The sequence below is a fragment of the Oreochromis aureus genome, linkage group 22 (genome assembly GCF_013358895.1).
Source record: "Oreochromis aureus strain Israel breed Guangdong linkage group 22, ZZ_aureus, whole genome shotgun sequence".
Classification (NCBI taxonomy): Eukaryota; Metazoa; Chordata; class Actinopteri; order Cichliformes; family Cichlidae; genus Oreochromis; species Oreochromis aureus.
The window spans coordinates 31,497,301-31,514,203 of NC_052962.1; the positions used below are offsets into that span (position 1 = coordinate 31,497,301).

Here is a 16,903-nt window from a genome sequence, read left to right on the forward strand (position 1 = left end):
TTCAGGTCCCTATGTTCTGTCTCTTCAGTTGCTGTTAAGTTTGCATGTCTAGAGTTCAGTCAGTGTGTTTCCTGTTTTACTTTGAAGGTCCGTGTCTCATGTGAGTGATTCTAGTTTTGCTTCCCTTGTCTCGTCCAGCCTGATTACTCCCAGCTGTTTCTCCATGTGTTCCCACTTCCCTCATTATCCTCCTGTGTGTATTTAGTCCGTGTGCTTTCAGTCAGTCCTTGTCAGGTCGTCTGCTCATCCACATCTCAACTTCAGGTATCCATGTTCATGTTTAAGGTTTTTCATGTTTAGTTTTAGTTCTCCCAGTTTAGGTTATTGTTTAGTTTCACCAATGCCCTTTTGTTTGTACCTTTTTGCTAGTGTGAGTACAAGAAAATAATTATTAGAATGTAATGTGTTAAATTTGTTTAGATCACAGTAATAAGGAAGGATTGGTCTGTGTTTTAGTTTGGCTTAGCTGTAGGCTTGAGTGTGTGTAATTGTTTAGAGGAAAGGAATTTATTGACACTGGGGTCTGCTGTCATAAAAGGAGACAGGAAGCTACAGTTGGGGTTGCTGATGCTGATGCTTGTACCTTTAATAAAAACTCATAATGGCCATAACTTAGAAGTAGGCTTGCAGGAGACTCTCCACCTTATCTGTAAATGTAAGACAACAAGAGACCAATGGCCCAGTGGATGCAGAGTGGGGGTCTCAGTGTTTGTAATATGTTAACTCTGTTTTCTATGTTGTGTAGAGGAATTTGGTTTAACCTGGGTGAGGAGATTACTTTTATGACCCCCAGGAAGTCACGTATACAGAGACACACACAAACAGTGCTTTGACTGTTATGACGCACTCACACCTACATGCGCATTCACTCACACTGACATGCACATTCACTCACATGCACAGACATATACACAGGTACGCGTACACAGTCATTCACGTGCACTCACATAGACATACGGGTATGCGCGCACACACAGGCACTCACGTGCTCGTGCACATAGACACAGACACAGAGTTTGCAGCACATTGTGGGGGGTTTTACGATGGGGTCGCTCCTATAAAGCTGCCTGGAACTAACAAAGGGGTGAAGATTGTTTCAGAGGGACACCGGCCTCGTCTTCCCTTCTAGAAGTGCATGCTTAAATAAAGATGAATAAAGATTTTGTAAAATAACTACTGAAGTTCCGGTGCCGTTTCTGGATCCCTCGACGAATCAAAGAACCGGGGCGAAACTGATTTCGTAACACTAGCCACAATAAACGGCTTGTTTTTTTGTTAAATCCACGTCACGTTCAGTTTTTGGTCTGCGTCTGAGTCCTCTTTTGCAAACACATACAGTCTGCCCCAGCCAGACTGTGACAGCAGCGGCGGCGCAGCAGGCGTGGAAGTGAGCTGGGGCTCACAGGCAGCTGGGCAGACAGCCGGCATGCAGGACCATGCAGCCTGCGTGCCGAAGCAGACAGCATGCCGCCCTCAGGCGTGGCAGGACCCCCGCGCAACTCGACCTCCGTCTCCAGCTTGGCAGGTCCCGCTGGCGTGCCAGCCTCCGGCTCACCCCGAGCCGCGCGCTGTCCACCCTTACAGTGATCACACGGTTGCTGTAACAGTAGCCTACATTCAACGGCTGCAGCCCTCCTGCTGCCAGCTGTACACATCAACACCAAAAACAACAACAGCACAAGCAGCGCACAGGTTTTAAGCCGGCGAGGCATCATTGTAGATGCAGTGAAGGCGAGTCCATCTCACCTGCAGCGGCATGGCAGACCACGAGCCACCACAATAATAAAACATTTTTTATTTAATTATAAATAAATTATTTCTCCTAATTATGTCCTGGGTTTTAACTAATTAATAATACCAAAGGAAACATCACAAAAAACACTTAAGGTCATGAAAATTAATTGTGATTTAGCAATTCAATGAGGCATCCACCTTATTTATTGAAAAGTATCGTATCGGTACTGGTATCGGCGATACTGGCCCGAATTTACTTGGTATCGGATCGATACCAAAATATGCAGTATCGATATGCAGTACAATATGCAGTACACCACTAGTGTAAACTCTTCTTTCCATGTTTTCCATGCTTTAGACAGGTTCACTGAATCCATACTCCACTGTGCGGGTGGCTTCAATCCACCCATCATAGCTGCCGCTGCTCTCCTTGTCAGCGTCTCACCTGTTGTCCTGAGCCGTTAGCACCTCCGAGGCTAAGCCTAGCTGTACGAGTTCATACTGTCTGCTCGATCTGTTTTCACCAAAGCGCGGTGTGGATCGTTCGAGACCCGGCTGCCACCATGTTTCATCTTGTTCTCTTTATAAACTCCACAAGATGCTCAGTTGAACTTTCCTTCCTCCGAGGTAAACTTTATCAAACTCTTAATAAACAGTCATGTGTCTCTTCTTTTCATCTTCCGGTGTTACACTCCCTAGACTACGGGCGGAACCCTTAAGTATATACAGTTCCCATTGCTACAATAAAAACAGTAACAGACTAAACTAAATAAAATAATACAATATATTACAATTATATTACAAATTATAATAAATAGCTCTAATATATACAAATAACTCAATTATAAATATGCAGAATATTACAGAGATTGAATATATATGATTGACTGTAAACTGTAAAATTTTGTTATTTTCACTGCAAAAGTGTGCAATTGTTTCACTGTGTACTTCCATTAGATGGAAGAGTTGTACAGAGAGATCTCCACAGGCAGGAATGATTTCCTGTGTCATTCAGTGGTGCATTATGAGTAAATTCAGTCTCACACTGAACGTGCTCCTGTCTCTGGCCAGCAGATCATGGAGTGGGTGGAAGGTATTGCCCAGCATTGTCTTTATCTTGGACAACATCTGCTTCGCTGACACCACCTTAAGGGAGTCCAGCTTCATCCCCACAACATTACTGGCCTTCCAGATCAGTTTATTTAGTTTGCTGGCATCTGCAAGCCTCAACCTGCTGTCACTGTCAAGATGTCACTGTCCACAACAGACTCCACAAAATCCTGATCATTGTCTGACAGATGTTGAAAGACCTCAGCCGCTTCAGAAAATAGACTACTCTGGCCCTTCCTGCAGAGTGCAGTGGTGTTTTTAACCCAGTTCAGTTCATTATCAGGTATTTATAGTCCTCCACAATGTTCAATTTGATACCCTGGATTGAAACAATGTACTAAATCAATTATCTGCTGACCTGGTGATAGGCCAAACAGATCAAACCTGTGACTCAGGCTTAGCTGTCCCACCTCTATCTCTGGACTTCCATACTCCTGACACTGAATGTGCTCCAATGATATCTGAAGAAGTAGGTGAGTTGTTTTACGTCAAACGTGTGTAATTGCAGGTGGCCCCTTGGGAAGAGAATTCTTTCCTACACACTATATATTTTATAATAATAACACAATTATTATAACTCACATAAAACAAAGCATAACTGTTGATAGCTGTGCATATATTTTGCACACTGCCTATGACTGTTGCAGGTGGTGAGAGTTTTCACTGAGCTACTGATACCTATTTGAGTTCCACTCAGTCTCAGGACAAACATATTTTTGTAATAAAAAAACATAGACAAAACAACATATTACACAAGAACATTACCCAAATGCCTATCTAAATAGATGCATTTTCAGCTGTTTTTAAAAAGAAGCCACAGAGTTCATGGTGCGTAGAGGGGGAGGTAAACTGTTCCACAGTATTGGTGCTAGGGTTTGTTTTCAAATAGGTCCGTGGAATAGTCAGAAGACCACTATCAGTGGATCGAAGGATCCGGTTTGGAGACTAAGGGTGAAGAAGGTTGATGATGTAAGTGGGGGTCTCTCCTCATAAAGACATAAACGTATGAGTGAGGATTTTAAACTCATATCTGTACCCAACCAGAAAACCAGCGCAAGAACTTTAACAAGGGAGTGATATGAGAGAATTTATGACTGTGGGTTAAAAGCCTTGCTGTGGCATTTTGGACTGCTTGAAGGTGATTTAAAGAAGCCTTGGACAGACAGGACAAGAGTGTGTTACAATAATCTAATTGGCGGGAGATGAAGGCATGAACAAGCATGTCCAGCTCACCTTTGGTGACAATAGTCCTAAGTTTGGCAATATTTTAAATGAAAAAAGTGAATTTAAATTATATTTGCCAACAATTAATTGTATAAATTAAAACAGTATTTTTTTATACCCTTCTACTACTAATGCATCTACTTTAAATTTACTTCAGTCTAAAAAGTTAACAACTTTGTATCTATTGTAAGGTATCAATCACTGTAAAAATAAAATAAAATTTAAAAAATTCTAATAATAGTTACTCTTCTCATCCTCCATAGAACACGTCTCATTAATATTAAATCTATTTATTTAAGCAGAATATTGATATACGTCCATATAATGTTATAGATTTAGTGTTTGCAATGTTAAAGTGGTAGGACCCAAAGTGATATTTTTTTCACATGGCCCCAAGTCTCTGGAAGCCCCCCTGTACATAGGACAACACTAGCAAAATGTACTTTCAGACGCCTTGTGGGTAAATTCAACCTGGATTTAAGTGACGCTGTGCGCTGCGTAAATTGTTATTGGCTCTTACTGGGGGTTGACACGTTTGAGGCGTTTCTTTCAGTTGGTCGGCGATTGTAGTGTTGGATGTGTCGTTTTTCGCTTTACAGCGTTTATTTTTCCCATTAGCAGTTTACCGCGGCTTCTCGAGCGACAGAAGAAAATGAAGACATTTCTTTGTCTGACTGTGGTATTCCTTGGATTATCCAGGGCAGCAGCTGGTGAGTTATTTATTAATTTATTATTATTATTTTTAAGGCTATGATTAAAGAAAAACAGCTCTGTCGTTCCCCAGGGTATGTGCAGTCTGCTCTGGTCAAAAGTTTGATTTATCGACTGTAAGATTTCAGGAATTTGACGATTACAATATATTTTATATGGACAAATATATTGTAGATGTTTGTAAGTAGCTTTGCATATCTTTTTTCACGGATACAATAAATGTACTCCAGCAGGAACTTAACTGCTTAATTTGACATTCACATTGTATTGTTATAATCACAAATACTTTTAAAATTGAATATGGGCAACTAAGAGCATGCCTGAACTTCAAATTTCGTTATGAGAAACAAAAGGCCATACCTGACCTGAAGGTGAGTCAAGGCACCAGTGTTTATAAAATACAAATAACTCATGCAGATCATTAAGCAGGAACATTTCTTTCTTTCTTTCTTTCTTTCTTTCTTTCTTTCTTTCTTTCTTTCTTTCTTTCTTTTCTTTTTTTTAACTTTATCTGATGTCTTGACAGGAATGCAAGCTTAAGTTAGAAACAAGTTTTTAGTCCGTTTTACATTCACTAGCCACTACTAGTTTACTAAAATAGTGATGGTTATTATAATGATTTACCAATTCTTTATTTTTCGGATGTATACATGTAATTAATTTAGATATTCCCATATCCTCCAATCTTCCTATAGCTTTGTATCACAGTATTGAGTATAAGTATAAGTTTAAAATGAGTTGCCTACAAAGTTAAGTGGTATTAGGAATACTTGCACAAACTGTTATAAAGGCCTTTCAAATACAATTTTTTGTATAAATATAAATAAATAAACATAGTATTTAATGTATAAGTGAGTACAAACTTTAAAGTTTATTAAAAGTAACAAAATTACTGTTTTCTCCAGTTGTTTGCAGTTGGCTGAGTCCCTCTCATGTGTTATTCAAAGAACTGGTGAAGTGCATTTTTGTCTTGCAGTTACACATTCACTACAATACTTCTACACAGCATCATCAGGAATTCCAAGTTTTCCAGAGTTTGTGACTGTGGGCATGGTGGATGGACAGCCATTCACATACTATGACAGTAACATAAGAAAAGAGATTCCCAAGCAGGACTGGATGGCAAAGGCTGAAGGACCTAAGTACTGGGACAGTCAAACGCTGGCGTCCATTGGTGATGAGCAGACCTTCAAAGCCAGCATCAACATTGTGAAGCAGCGCTTCAACCAGACTGGAGGTGAGTAATGAACAGTTATTCAGGAACATTTGACACACAGGACATCATTGCATACAGTCTCTCTTCATCATATTTTTGTCACCTGATATTTATCTTATCTTTAAATGACAGTAAATCAGATTTTCAGTTTATTTTGATTGCTTTTCGGTCCTATAGTTCACATTAAAAGACAAATTAAAAGTCTTAAAAAACCTAGAATTATAATTAAGGAAATTAAGGTCTTAAAATATATTAAATTTCCCATGACTTTGCCAAAGGTATTAAGTTCACAGGTGGTATTTTTAAGACTGTTGAGGGAAAAAAAACCCTTTATTAATTTATATCAGTCTCATAAAAATGTGTTTCATGATCTTAGCCCAACTCCAAACTCCGGCCTTACCTCGCAGCCCTTTTATTAACTTCAGTGGTTACACAAACATCTCATTAATCATGCGACAGATAAAACACCCACATGTAACATGTGTCGTGTGTGTCTGCAACAGTGAACATGTGATGTGTGTGTGTGTGTGTGCACATATGATGTGATCAGTGATATGTGAGTGTATGTGTCTGTGTAGAAAACAGAGGTGAGCATTCATGCTAAAGATCTAATCACCTTGCACAATGACAACCATATTGATCCACAATTCTCTAACAGTAATCTTCTATTAGCAGCTCCTCCTTGACAGCAGTATGTAGCAGATCCGAGCACTCAGCATAATCAATAGACATAAATGATTAGCTGCAGCTTTAAATAAGGAGAACTACAGATTAGGCTAGATTAACCCATACCACATTCATACCGCAGTGTGTTTGTGTAATAATAAACAAAAAAGCCACCTGATATTAAGGTGGAAAAAAAATAAAGAATAAACAAAAACATAATAATATACTTAATCTGTAAATTAAGTATATTATGTCCTGTCCTGAAACCCTCCTTCTGTGAAAGTTGTGGTGAGATGATGAACTGTCTAATTTTTCTATTCCAAGTCTCTATTTCTAAAGTCCACAGTGTGATATCCTACAGTGGGTTCAGGTCAGGTGGCTTAGTCTCTGTTGATTTGTATTTCTCTGTGTTTATATGAGACGATGCTGGATCTTTCTCTGGTTCACTGTTGTCTTCGTCTGTTTTTCTTTCAGGTGTTCACGTTGTCCAGATGATGTACGGCTGTGAATGGGATGATGAGACGAACGAGGTGGATGGATATGAGCACTATGGTTATGATGGAGAAGACTTTGTAACATTTCACCTCAAGACACAGACCTGGGTCGCTCCAAAACAAAAAGCTGTCATGACCAAACACAAGTGGGACAATGACAAAGCTTTTTCAGCCAAAGTGAAGAACTATCACACTCAGATTTGTCCTGCGTGGGTGAAGAAGTATCTGAACTATGGGAGGAGCTCTTTAATGAGAACAGGTACGATCACATGACCAGACTAAGTGTCTAACTTTTTATTAAGTAATACAACTTTTTTTATGACCAAAACAGTTTAGTGTATTTTCTCTCTTCCTCTCTGTCTGCTAATCTCATGTGTTTTTCTTCAATAATCACCATTTATTTCTTTTAAAACCTTCAGCACAGCACTTTATGTGTTTCCCCCTCTCTTCACATATCTCTTCTTATTTCTTTATTTGACTCTGTACTACCCTTCATTTTTTTAATGTATAATAACGTACATACATGGTATGTGCATTAGTGTGCGTGTCTAAGGCATTCAGACTACATCAAACAGAAATGATAAGTTAGCATACTGTAAATACAGAAACACTGAACTGTGTTTCTCTTCATTCTCCAGTTCTTCCCTCAGTGTCTCTCCTCCAGAAGTCTTCCTCCTCTGCCATCAGCTGCCACGCTACAGGTTTCTATCCTGACAGAGTCGAGATGTTCTGGAAAAAAGACGGAGTGGAGTTTCATGAGGGTGTGCACAAAGGAGAGATCCTCACCAACAATGATGGGACCTTCCAGATGAGTGTTGATCTGGATCTGAGATCTGTTCCAGCTGAAGACTGGAGGAGGTACGACTGTGTGTTTCAGTTCTCTGGTGTGAACGAGGACATTATCACCACACTGGACAAAACAGTGATCAGGACAAATGAAGGTAAGAATATAATCAGAAATTATGAAAATGTCAAACCCAGCTATCAGTGGTACTGTGGTTAATATCTGTTGCTGAATACATTTTCTTTTTTTTGTTTTACAACACATTGGACCTCCTGTAAGAACTCATCATACGACACAGATCATATATAAATAATCTAAAAGAAAAAAAAAAACACAAACGCAAACTCTTTTTATTTTTATTACTAATCCACCATGGTTTACGTTCGTGGCACTGACACTTTCAATTTATTTTTTTTAAATAATATTTTTAGTGACACTGATAGTTTGCTGATTATTACATGCCAATGCAACAGTATGCTAGCTAACATGATGATGTCATAATAACCATAATCATAAACACATTCAGGGGCCTACAATGTACCTGTGTGCCAAGTTTGGTTGCTTTGGAGAAGTTGACAGAAACAAAAGAAACACACAGAGATTTCATGTATTATAGTAAGATTCACTGTTCACAGTTTTGTGAATGAAACTTTCCTACAAACCAAGCAGAACGTGATCCAGTTTGGGAGGTTTAAAAAGTTAGAGAACTTAAGGACTTTATCTTTGTTTTTAAAGCAAATTTAACATTTTTATCAGTCATTCAACAAAAATTGTATTTTTTTGTTTTTTACAAAGCTGTAATTTTAAATAAAGAATCAGTCATTTGCTGTTCTTCTTTGTGATTTTTTTGTTTGTTTGCTTTTAGCTTCGGCAGCAGTGCCCAGTACCATGATCATCGCCATTGCCATTGGCATTCTTCTTGCTGCCATTGCACTCGCAAGTAGAAAAACTGGTGAGACAATCAAAATGTCCAAACATAATTTTAGTAATTTTAGTATTTTTAGCCCAAGCGCATGGCTTGGGCTCTGGAACTAGTCTCCTGGAGAGGGGCTGGACTCTGTCTCAGTCTGGAGTTGCCCCTGGTGAGAGGCGGCGGGCTGGGGTGGGTATTCTAATATCCCCCCGGCTTGCTGCCGGTACGTTGGGGTTTTTCCCGGTGGATGAGAGGGTTTGTTCCCTGCGCCTCAGGGTCAGGGAACGGGTCCTGACTGTCATCTGCGCTTATGCGCCGAGTGGCAGTTCAGAGTACCCAGCCTTCTTAGAGTCCCTGGGGGGTGCTGGAAGGTGCCCCACCTGGAGACTCTGTTGTCCTACTGGGAGACTTCAATGCTCACGTGGGTAACGACAGCGAGACCTGGAGGGGCGTGATTGGGAGGAACGGCCTCCCTGATCTGAACCCGAGTGGTGTTTTGTTACTGGACTTCTGTGCAAATCACAGTTTGGCCATAACGAACACCTTGTTCGAACATAAGAGTGTCCATAAGTGCACGTGGCACCAGGATGCTCTAGGCCGCAGGTCGATGATCGATTTTGTAATCGTATCACCAGACCTGCGACCATATGTTCTGGACACTCGGGTAAAGAGAGGGCTGAGCGTGTCAACTGATCACCACCTGGTGGTGAGTTGGATCAGGTGGCGGGGAGGACGCTGGACAGACCCGGTGCACCTAAACGCGTAGTGAGGGTGTGCTGGGAACGTCTAGCAGAGGCCCCAGTCCGCGAGATCTTCAACGCACACCTCCGGCAGAGCTTCAACAACATTCCGAGGGAGACTGGGGACATTGAGTCCGAATGGACCATGTTCAGCGTCTCCATTGCCGAAGCTGCTGCATTGAGCTGCGGCCGCAAGGTGGTTGGTGCCTGCCGTGGTGGTAATCCCCGAACCAAATGGTGGACACCAGAGGTGAAGGGAGCCACCAGGCTGAAGAAGGAGTCCCTATCGGGCTTGGTTAGCCTGTGGGACTCCAGAGGCAGCTGACAGGTATCGACAGGCCAAGCGGAATGCGGCTCGGGCAGTGGCTGAAGCAAAAACTCGGGTGTGGGAGGAGTTCGGAGAGACCATGGAAAAAGACTTTCGGACTGCCTCGAAGAGATTCTGGCAAACCGTCAGGCGCCTCAGGAGGGGAAAGCGGTGCTCTACCTGCACTGTGTATAGTGCTGGCGGTGCGCTGCTGACGTCGACTGAGAAAATTGTCAGACGGTGGAAGGAGTACTTGAGGACCTCCTTAATCCCACTGACACGTCTTCCGAGGAGGAAGCAGAGTCTGGGGATGAGGGAATGACCCGCCAATTTCTGGGGTCGAGGTCACTGAGGCAGTTAAACAACTCCTCGGTGGCAGAGCCCCTGGTGTTGATGAGGTCCGCCCCGAGTTCCTGAAGGCTCTGGACGTTGTAGGGCTGTCCTGGTTGACACGCCTCTACAATGTTGCGTGGAGATCAGGGGCAGTACCCCTGGACTGGCAGACCGGGGTGGTGGTCCCCATCTTTAAGAAGGGAGACCGGAGGGTGTGTTCCAACTACAGGGGGATCACACTCCTCAGCCTCCCTGGGAAAGTCTATGCCAGGGTGCTGGAAAGGAGAGTTCGTCCGTTAGTCGAACCTCGGATACAGGAGGAACAATGCGGTTTTCGTCCTGGTCGCGGAACACTGGACCAGCTCTTTATCCTCTCGAGGATACTTGAGGGTGCATGGGAGTTTGCCCAACCAGTCTACATGTGTTTTGTGGACTTGGAGAAGGCATTCGACCGTGTCCCTCGGGTGTCCTGTGGGAGGTGTTGCGGGAGTATGGGGTGTCTGGCCCACTGTTACGGGCCATTCGATCCCTATACAACCGTTGCAAGAGTTTGGTTCGCATTGCCGGCAATAAGTCGGACTTGTTTCCGGTGGGCGATGGGCTCCGCCAGGGCTGCCCTTTGTCACCGATTCTGTTCATAATTTTTATGGACAGGATTTCTAAAGGCGCAGCCAAGTGGCGGAGGGCTTTCACTTCGGTGGCCTCAGAATCTCATCTCTGCTTTTTGCGGATGATGTGGTTCTGATGGCTTCATCAGTGGGGCCTCCAGCTCGCACTGGAACGGTTCGCAGCCGAGTGTGAAGCAGCGGAATGAGGATCAGCACCTCCAAATCTGAGGCCATGGTTCTCAGCCGGGAAAAGGGTGGAGTGCCCACTCCGGGTCGGGATGAGTTCCTGCCCCAAGTGGAGGAGTTCAAGTATCTCGGGGTCTTGTTCGCGAGTGATGGGAGAAGGGAGCCGGAGATCGACAGACGGATTGGTGCTGCGGCTGCAGTGATGCGGACGCTGCACCGGTCCGTCGTGGTGAAGAGGGAGCTGAGTGTAAAAGCGAAGCTCTCAATTTACCGGTCGATCTACGTCCCGACCCTCACCTATGGCCACGAGCTGTGGGTAGTGACCGAAAAGAACGAGATCGCGGGTACAAGCGGCAGAAATGAGCTTCCTCCGAAGGGTGGCTGGCCTCTCCCTTAGAGATAGGGTGAGAAGTTCGGCCATCCGGGAGGGGCTCAGAGTAGAGCCGCTGCTCCTCCACATCGAAAGGAGCCAGTTGAGGTGGTTCGGGCATCTGACAAGGATGCCCCTGGGCGCCTCCTGGGTGAGGTGTTCGGGCATGTCCCACGAGGAGGCCCAGGGGCAGACCCAGGGCGCGCTGGAGAGATTATATCTCTCGGCTGGCCTGGGAACGCCTTGGTGTTCCCCGGATGAGCTGGAGGAGGTGGCTGGGAGAGGGAGGTCTGGGCTTCTCTGCTTAGGCTGCTGCCCCGCATGACCCGACTTCGGATAAAGCGGATGAGGATGGATGGATGGATGGATAGTGTTTTTCCAGATTGCAAATTAAAACAAGCTTCAGGTTCAAGTACAACAGTGATGTTTAAACCCCTAGTGTCATGATAATATAACATTGTTATCACAGTGATAACAATGTTAAATCAATAGTACCAATAGTAAATAAAGTCAAAAGGTAAAGTAACATAGAGGGCATTGTAAACTAGTTTGAGTTAGGGGTGTCTAGATCAATGTTCTTGTATTTACAGCTATAGCTAATCCCTGACATTTCTTTTTCTTTTTTTTTTACAGCTAAATTTTCTAAACCTTTTAAGTAAATTTTACACTTCGACGTTTTGAGCAGAATCCTGTTCAATGCATGGAAACAAAGCAGATGACTGGCAGTGTGTTGAGGAATTAACATCAGCATCACTAAAGAGCAGCTCAGCTGGGTGTTGAATTTTAGATGTTTTGATTTTTCTTTTTTTTGTAGACATGAAAACTCCACCTGAAAATGATCCTGAGAGAAAAAGGAGCCCTTCAGGTCTGTCTGTAATTGGATTGGATGTTTTGTTTATGTAGTGGTTTTATTTTTTACATTTTGTTAACATCAAAGTAGAATGTTAGCTATTCAAACCATGTCTTCATATAGTTGGTATAAATAGTTGCTGTACACAGTTACACAGCACTAAACAGAAAAAAAATTAGAGCATCAGTCCTAAAAAACAAGTACCTTGGACACAGAAACCGGCCCACTATGTTCAGCAATATTCTACAGTAACAAACTAAATCTGGTAATCACTGCACGTGCCGCTACTTTAATTCATTTGCCTGCAAATGTTTATTAGTCTCTCAGCTGGAGCCTTTCCCTGAACTCCTCAGAATCTTCATTTATTCTGCTGTTTTGGCCATTAAAGTGATTAGTAAACATTTTTAGGAAGAATGATAAATCTTCTTGTTTGAAAGGATTTCACAATTTCCTTGGAAAACATTCAAGAATCGAATCAAAGCAACTGAGAAAACTTTGATTCTCTGTGTTCATTTTGTTTGTATTTAATAATGTCATCAACATCAGCAGATCATATCATTTTTTTTCTTTTAGCTGAACATTTTTAATCATTTGTATTTTTCCTCCTCAGATTCAGATTCAGCAACTTCTTCAGATGGTTCTTATACAGATATAACCAGCACAACTCAACTGGTGACAAGTAGGTACAGGCTCTCTACAACACTATATATACATATAGCCATATTTGTGTGGAACTGCATGCTTTTAATGACTGATCTCATGCTTTTGCATCTTATATTTTGAATTATTAAAAACATTTCTACACTGTTAAGCTAGTCTGACTCACCAGCTGTAGACATTAGGTATAAAGCTGCCATCGCCCATGTATTACATATGATGTTTCTTCTCCTCTGATCCACTGTTTTCAAAATGCCCATATCTAAATGAAACAACAACATCCTCAGAGGTAATGATATACAATACCAGTCAAAATTTTGGACACATCTTCCCATTTAATTGTTTTTCTTTATTTTCATGACTATTTACATTGTAGATTCTCACTGAAGGCGTCAAAACTATGAATGAATACATATGGAATTATGTAGTAAACAAAAAAGTGTGAAATAACTCAAAACAAAACAAAATATCCACCCTTTGCTTTGATTCCTGCTTTGCACACTCTTGGCATGCTCTCGATGAGCTTCATGAGGTCGTCACCTGAAATGGCTTTCCAACACTCTTCTAGGAGTTCCCAGAGATGCTGAGCACCTGTTGGCCCTTTTGCCTTCACTCTGCGCTCCATCTCATCCCAAACCATCTCAATTGGGTTTAGGTCAGGTGACTGTGGAGGCCAGGCCATCTGGCGCAGCACTCCATCACTCTCCTTGTTGGTCAAATAGCCCTTACACAGCCTGGAGGTGTGTTTGGGGTCATTGTCCTGTTGAAAAATAAAATGATGGTCCAACTAAATGCACACCGGATTGGACATATGTCGCTGCAGGATGCTGTGGTAGCCACGCTGGTTCAGTGTGCCTTCAATTTTGAATAAATCCCCAACAGTGTCACAGCAAAGCACCATCACAACTTTACACCTCCTCCTCCATGCTTCACGGTGGGAACCATGCATCTCCTTAGCAGCAGAGATGACTCTTGGTCTTCCTTTCCTGGGAAGGTCCTCGTGTGAGACAGTTTCATTGTAGCACTTGATGGTTTTTTTGACTGCACTTAGGGACACATTTCAAAGTTTTAACAATTTTCCAGACTGACTGACAGTTAGTTCTTAAAGTAATGATGGACTGTCGTTTCTCTGTACTTAGCTGATTGGTTCTTACCATAATATGAATTCTAACAGTTGTTAAATAGGGCTGTCAGCTGTGTACCAACCTGACTTCTGCACAACACAGGGCTCTCAACCCCATTAAGAAGGCAAGAAATTCCACAAATGACCCTGACAAGGCACACGTGTGAAGTGAAAATCATTTCAGGTGACTACATCATGAAGCTCACTGAGAGAAGGCCAAGGGTTTGCAGCACTGTCAACAAAGCAAAGGGTTGCTACTTTGAGGAATCAAAAATATAAAACATATTTAGAGTTATTTATCATTTTTTCTTTGCTACATAATTCCATACATCTTGCTTCGTATATCTGATGTCTTCAGTATGTATCTACAATGTAGAAAGTAGTAAAAATCAAGAAAAACCATTAAATGAGAAGGTGTGTCCAAACCTTTGACTGGCAGTGTACATACTGAACATAGCAACCCTTAGCAAAGATTTAGATGCAGTAAAACAGACCTGTTGGTTATTTTAAGCTAACTATCCATTTGCATGTGCTAGTTCAATTATGTGGTTAGTGCCTCTCCAGTTGCTGTTTCTTGTCTTGGTAAGAAACAGTGGCACAAAGTATGTGACCACAATCATAGCTGCCACTAAAATCTTATATATGATGAATAATGATACCATCTAATTGGTTTTTACTGGGGAATAGCAACTGTAGTGATTTTAAATTGTATAGCTAGTGACATTATAGACTAGGAACGTTTGTGTGGACATCTCTTGTGTATTTTATCAGCATGAGATTTTTACCTGTACTTTGTTGGGTTTTTTTCTTTAGAGTAATTCTGCCAAAGAGAGTGTAATCTGGAACAAAGGTAACTGATGTCTCTGAACACATCACATGTACCACATCCAGTCATATTTGTGTTGTACAGACTGCTTTCAAAGAAATCCTTAATTTTGTGCAGTTTTAACACTGAGTGCATTTGCTGATACATTTTGAATTTTTCATTCACTTCCTATTAATAAATACATTTTGGTCTGAACAGGAGACAGTTTGAATGGGTGGACTAATTTCACTTCATGAGGATTCTGCATCACTGAACTCCTGAGAAAATATTTCTCTGTAATGGAAGTGGACAGTTTTTATTCCAGCCATGACTCAACTTGTCACTGAAACATGCACAAAACACACCAAAAAAACACAACTAAACCAAATATAGAATTTTATGTCACAGAAAAGAAGTGATGTAATTTTCCTGTGAGAAAAATTAATTCTAGCCAAGCCGACTTTATTTATAAAGCACTTTAAAACAGCAAGTCTAGAACAAATTACTTAACATTAATAAAAAATAAAAATAAATGTATTACATATTTGTATAAATTGATTAAAAAATATAGTAATAAAATAAATAAATAAAAATATATAAATACAAACAGAAAAATACAGAATAAGTACAATTAGAATACATTTAAAAGTAAAAATAATTTTAGAATGTAGGTCTTTTGCACAATCATTATGCATTGCCTTTCTTAAAGATGGTCCTGAAAAAGAAAGGTTATATATGTAATTCTTCAGTGTTGGGTCTGAGTGTGTATATTACCATTATTTCTTTTCCATATCAGGTAGTTCTGCATGTTTGATTTGGCAGTTTTGTTTTTGATTTGGAATTGAAGAAGCAACCTTTTGCTTGCTAGCTCAATAAGTTAACCACTATACCTTTGGAGGCATCATTGTTCAAGGTCAGTAAGTTGTCAATAAGTTTAATATTATGAATTAGTTATTTGATTTGCTTTACTATGCTTTGAATTAACTGCAGATGAGTTCATTTACACTCACATTACATTCACTGATTTTTTTTTAAATATAAGCACCAGTATGAGGATTCTTGAAATGCTGAGTTTTCAAGACTTATCAGAGTTTTCAAATCTGTGATAAATAATTTTTCTTGTCTTTAATAAAAGTATGGATATCTTGGAAAGGTGTATAAATAAGTTATTACAAAAAAGCAGCACTTAATTATTGCCACATCTATGTTTTGTCCCACTCCTGGTGTATGTGACAGTGATAAAGTCATAAGTTCAGTGATAAATATTATGTATATAGTAAAAAGACGTGCATATTTTATGTGTATATATTTTTTACTGTTTGTTCCATTAGATGGTTAATGCTGCCATCAAAGTTATAGTGTGTGTGTGTGTGTGTTTGCCCTTTGTAGTGTTTATTGTAAAGATTGTTTTATATTGTATGATGATGTTTCAGATCAGGTGTGTTTTGATTTGATGGACTCAGGATATGAATAATAATTTTTGTTATACTACTAAATGCAAACTTTGATTTGTACCTGTACTTGTACTAAATAAATATTTAATAATATAATGCATGTCTCCTCATTTGTGACTGGACAGTCATATCAATGTAGTACAATTACAGTCGAAATACACATCTTAGATATGCTTTTACTTTAAAGAGAGCAAGGAAGACACCATCCTCCCTATTCTGGTATTTTAAAGAGTACTTAGCGGAAATATTAAGCAACCTAACTAATAGGGTTGCCAACTCCCAACAAAAAAAAAAAAAAGGGAACCACCCCCCACCCTCCACCTCATAATGCTTACTTGACGTAATCGACTTTAATTTAATGCACGTGTAAAAAAACAAAAAAAAATGCACAGAAATCAATAATTTTTCTACAATAATTAAATGGATTCAACATCTTTCGTCACCAGAATTGCAGACTGCAGATGGTATCTTCCCAAAGGAAAAAGTACTATAGCTTACTACGGTATATATTAAGATTCAGATAATTATTTATTAAAAGCTAGACATTTTAAATGAGAATAAGAAAGAAAAGTATGTCTTTGTGCCCCCTTTTCCCTGTTAATGCCCTATCTGCCCCCC

General features: G+C 40.8%; 1 protein-coding gene across 2 annotated transcripts; it reads left to right on the forward strand.

Moving 5' to 3' along the window:
* The first annotated feature begins 4,640 nt into the window (after nt 1–4,640).
* Nucleotides 4,641–16,351, forward strand: LOC116315410 (H-2 class I histocompatibility antigen, Q9 alpha chain-like). 2 transcript variants are annotated; one of them, XM_039605657.1, is made up of 9 exons: nt 4,641–4,778; nt 5,756–6,016; nt 7,136–7,414; nt 7,794–8,096; nt 8,805–8,891; nt 12,211–12,261; nt 12,857–12,929; nt 14,840–14,876; nt 15,051–16,351. In XM_039605657.1, the coding sequence occupies exons 1-8, from the start codon at nt 4,721–4,723 to the stop codon at nt 14,862–14,864; spliced, it is 1,137 nt and encodes a 378-aa protein (XP_039461591.1). In that variant the 5' UTR covers nt 4,641–4,720; the 3' UTR covers nt 14,865–14,876; nt 15,051–16,351. The 2 variants fall into 2 exon arrangements, with proteins under 2 accessions (XP_039461591.1, XP_039461592.1); XM_039605658.1 differs by having other exon boundaries at nt 12,857–12,925.
* The last annotated feature ends 552 nt before the right edge of the window (nt 16,352–16,903 follow it).